Raw genomic sequence first — 4,399 nt, 5'->3', positions numbered from 1 at the left:
GGGGCCCAAACCCCACTTACTTCACAGCTTCCTGCCCCCTAGCCACCAAATCCCTCTCTCCTTCCTTCAGAGCCCCCAGGCTCGCCCACTCCCCAAATCACCCATCACCTGGGCCGGGGTGTGTGACATGCTGGCTCCGGGCCTGCAGTGCTTCGTGGAGGAGGCCGTGTGCTCTCCCAGTACAGCTCCTGCAGCACCCAGCCAGGCACCTGGGGGTGCTGCCCAAAGCTCTGGCAGAGGTGGAAGGGGGGCGGGATACCCCTCCCCCATCCTTTCCCTCCTCCGCCCCCTGAGTGGTTTTCTCTTCCCTTCTCCAGGCCATGGCTGTGGTCAGCCTGCTCTTCATGGTGGTGCTGGCCATCGTGCACCACCCCCTGATGGTCAGCGACAAGGAGGACCCAGCAACGGTGCAGCGGGCACAGCAGCAGGAGCAGCGGCTGGCCCTCGAAATGACGCGCCTGCAGCTGGAGTTTGAGCAGAGGAACCAACAGGAGAGGCCGGGCCCACGCCAGAGCCTGGGGCCAAACCAGAGCCAGGGGGAGGAGGGGGCCACGGCGCTGAGGGTGGTGGCCGAGCAGGGGCCCGACGACATGGCTTGGGATAGGTGGCACTATGGGGCGCTGGCCATTATCCTGCTCATTATCTGCATGCCCAGCCTGGAGCCCGAGTCCAGCTACGACTCCAGCAGCGAAGATATCAGCAGCGAGGAGGAGGAGGACGATGCCAAAGCAGCGCCCAGGGGCTCCTGCACCCGGCATCCCGACTTCCCCGACAGAGAGGCCCTGGAGCACTTTTACCAACAGCACCTCCAGGGAGTGTCCAAGGACCTGGCCAGCACCTGCGAGTTCGTGGCAGGCCTGGTGAACAACCTGCTGGAGGCCTGCCGAGTCCTCACCTATGAGACCTTCCTCCCACAGCTGGAGAACTGCATTGGTGTGGCCAGCACCTTTGAAGGCTGGTGCCCCCATAGGGACCCCAAGGCCTACCGGGTGCTCGTGCCCCTGCTGCCGCCCAAGGGGCACTCCTTCCGCCTGGAGGTGGAGAATGCGGAGGGCACCCTGGAGAAGCATGGCCACATCCTGGTGGAGCTGGAGTGCATGTGCAAAAGGGAGAGGCTGCTGGGGGACGTGCTCTGCCTCCTGCACCACTCCGAGGAAGACCTGAGTGACAACAAGCAGGGGCCCTTCCGCGTGCACCTCTTGTGCACTAGCTCCCACCTGGACGTGGGAAAAACCATCCTCTGGTTCCATAGTTTGGTAGGCAAGGCCTGGGCGCTCCTGGCTCACAACTACAGCTTCCAGCTCACAGCCCAGCCCTCCGCCTCCTCCTGCAAACTCAGGCTGACTTACGAGTCCGGGAAGGCCGTCTCCATCGAGATCATACTCGGGGTGCAACGGGGAGACTCTCTGGTCTTCCTGGCCAGCCACGGGGCTGAGACGGGCCACCCGAGCAGCACAGTCTGGCTAGAGACCTTCGCTGTCCAGGAAATGCTGTTCTTCCAGATTGTGAGCAAGTACACCCCACAGGACAGCTGCCACCTGAAATGCCTCCAGATCCTCATCTACCTCAAGGAATGCAGGCTGCCCACCCTGGAGAACAGGATCCTCACCACCTACCACTTCAAAACCGTCCTGATGCACCTCCTGCTCCTCCTGCCGCTGTCGAAATGGGGCCCGGAGCAGCTAGCTCAGAGGCTGCAGGACATCCTCTTGTACCTGTGCCGTGGCCTGGAGGAGAAACGCCTCTACCACTTCCTGATCGGAAACAGCACCCTGTCCAGCCAATTCCCTGTCCTCAAGGCCTTCCTGAACGCCAAGCCCCTCAACCTCTTCCAGCACCTGGCACTGGAGCCTGCTGCTCATGCCCAGGCAACGAGCGAGTTCCTGGAAATGATGGAGCAAGTGAGGGCTCTACTCCCACAGAGCAGCAAGACAGGGTGTGGGTCTGCAGCACCGAGCAGTCCATTATGCTGTGGGCCTGATAGTCTAGCCCATCATCCACAGCACGGAATCACTAGTGGGAGTCAGACCATGCCACGGATATCGGAGCGGAGCCAGAACAGCGTCGCTAAGCCGGGGCAGGGCCACCAGGGCTTGCCGGAAATGCCACTCTGTGTGCCCTGGGCGTGGAGAGACCTGGGGACAGAGGGCATGCAGAAGGCGCTGTACATTTAAAGCCAAGTCAGACAAACTTCCTGGTCCCAGAAATGCTCCGGTATTTTGGTACGAGTGTACATCTGTTCTCAAGGGCTTTGCTCTACTGGTTCAAATAAAAGCTTTGGCAAATCTCCATTGTTAAACACCTGACCCCATCACTTCCGGGCCAAGGGACTGAATCTCTGCTGAAACGACCCCCTCCCTCCAAATGTATTCCACTGGCTCCCCAAGCATGCGGAGTCTGTTGTAGGAATCTGGATGGATTATGGGCCAAAGGTGTTAACATAACCCAGTCACTGTCCAAGGTCCAACAGGTTTTGTTTGCAGAGACCTCAGCCTGCTCCATACCAGGCAAACTCACCTGGAAACATTTTAACCAGTTACTAAAGATACAGAAAAGACGGAAAAATCAGTTAAAGCCTTTGAAATGCAAAGTATTAAGTAAGGCAAGGCCTGGGCGCTCACAACTACAACTTCCAGCTCAGGGCCGAGCCCTCTGCCTCCTTCTGCAAGCGTCTGTTTGAACTACATCCCTTGTTCCCTTTGGCTGGAGAGAGGTTTTAGGAGGAAAAAGTCCCATTTGACAGTCTCTTAGATGGTAACAACGACGGGCAATCATAGGTGCTGACTCCGGGGCTGGAGCGCGCACACACACACACACACACACACACACACCAGGTGCTTAGCATCCGCCAGCAGCCAGCTCTCCCCCTCAGCTCCTCCCATCTGCCCCACTGATCAACTCCTCCCCCTCCCTCCCAGCACCTCCTGCCCACTGCAGACCAGCTGTTCCATGGAGTACAGGAGGCGCTGGGAGGGAGGGTGAGGAGCGGGGATGGGGCACGCTCAGGGGAGAACTGGGCAGGAAAAGGTGGGGCAGAGGTGGAGCCTTGGGGCAAGGGGTGGAGTGGGGGCGGGGCCTGGGGTGGAGCAGGAAGAGGCGGGGCAAGGGGTGGAGTGGGGGTGGGGCCTGGGGCTGAAAGGGGGTTGAGCTGGCGCCTGTGACGGCAATAACTGTCCTTTTGGGGAAAAGAGGAGAAGCTAGTGGAGCTGGAGCTGTCTTTGCTGCTGCTCTTAAAGTCTGATCCTGTTTCCTAAGACGACAAACCCACAAAAGGGGGGAGAAAGAAACCCAGCACAGGTAGAAAATGCAGCTTCTGTCTCTGGTGTGACTCTCACTTGCAACCTCCCTGCTGAAAAGCACAGCCCAGCACACGGTCTGATCAGCCACTTCAAGGCCTGGCAAACTCGGACCAGCATTGGGCTGGTTAGCACATTGCTTTTAGCTGCCTCTCTGGTCACAGGTTTACAGCAGTGCTACAAAATATCCTGGCTAAGCCAGACTGTTGTTAGGCAGAAGGAAAAAGGAGAGGGCTAGCACAGAGAAGAACAAAGGGAGGGAAAGAAAAGGACACGTGGGCTGGAGAGAGAGAGACAAAGTTTCACATCCCAGGTAGGGGTTGGGATTCAGCGGGAGCCAGCGGAGTGGTGATGTTGTCTGGGTCCCTCTCTCTGGCCCCGTCTGGTCAGGACATCGCTCAAGATCAGGATAATGACGTCCCACGAGATGGTGGGGATGGCATCTATGCTGGTGAAGCTCACTCCAGTAGTGAATTTTTCTCCCCAAAGTCTCTATAAGGCCCCACAAAGGGAGTGCTGGGGGGAGTAGCACGTCAAGTTTATTAGTTTGTCCACCAATTAGTTTCAACTCACCAATTCTGGGAGGGAGTCCCTGACCACCACCACCCATCTCCTCCTCTTGGGAGTGGTGGTCATGGAACCCCTATCCCTAAGACAATACATCCCATGCCTTCTGGCCAATGGGGTCTCCTTCTGATCCCTTCCCTCAGATGGCTCTTCCAAATCCTTCTCTGCAGTAGTACCTATACAGAGAGCCTGAAAATGGTTTCTTACCTCTATCTACACTGGGGGTTTGTAGGTTCTCCTCTTTCTTCCTCTGGAGGTCACATGCTGCCAAAAATCTTCCCCATTCTGCACTGCCCTCTCTGATTCTTCAGCATGCTGTGCCTGCAATACCAAACACTGACTTCTATCCAGAAAGTCTTCATGTTCTCTGATGCAGCGCAGGGTTGATATTTGGTTCTCTAGTCCTTTAACCTTCTCTTCCAATATGGAGACCAGCTTGCACTTCGTACAGACGCAGTCGCTTCTGTCCTCTGAGAGAAAGACAAACATCCATGTCTTCCTTCTAAGAGGCTCCTCAGATGTTGTATGTACTGCTC

The 4,399-nt window shown here is 57.2% G+C and overlaps 1 protein-coding gene across 1 annotated transcript; it reads left to right on the top strand.

Annotated features, from left to right (window-relative positions):
- Positions 1-320: 320 nt before the first annotated feature.
- On the top strand, positions 321-2,174 carry LOC112124085 (inositol 1,4,5-trisphosphate receptor-interacting protein-like 1). The gene has a single exon (XM_026657115.1). The coding sequence runs from the start codon at positions 321-323 to the stop codon at positions 2,172-2,174; it is 1,854 nt and encodes a 617-aa protein (XP_026512900.1).
- Positions 2,175-4,399: the final 2,225 nt, after the last annotated feature.

The sequence above is a fragment of the Terrapene carolina genome, unplaced genomic scaffold (assembly GCF_002925995.2).
Source record: "Terrapene carolina triunguis isolate 2854851 unplaced genomic scaffold, T_m_triunguis-2.0 Scaffold51, whole genome shotgun sequence".
In the NCBI taxonomy this organism is placed as follows: Eukaryota; Metazoa; Chordata; order Testudines; family Emydidae; genus Terrapene; species Terrapene triunguis.
Note: the sequence above shows the minus strand (reverse complement) of the source record. Positions and strands in the feature narration are given on the sequence as shown.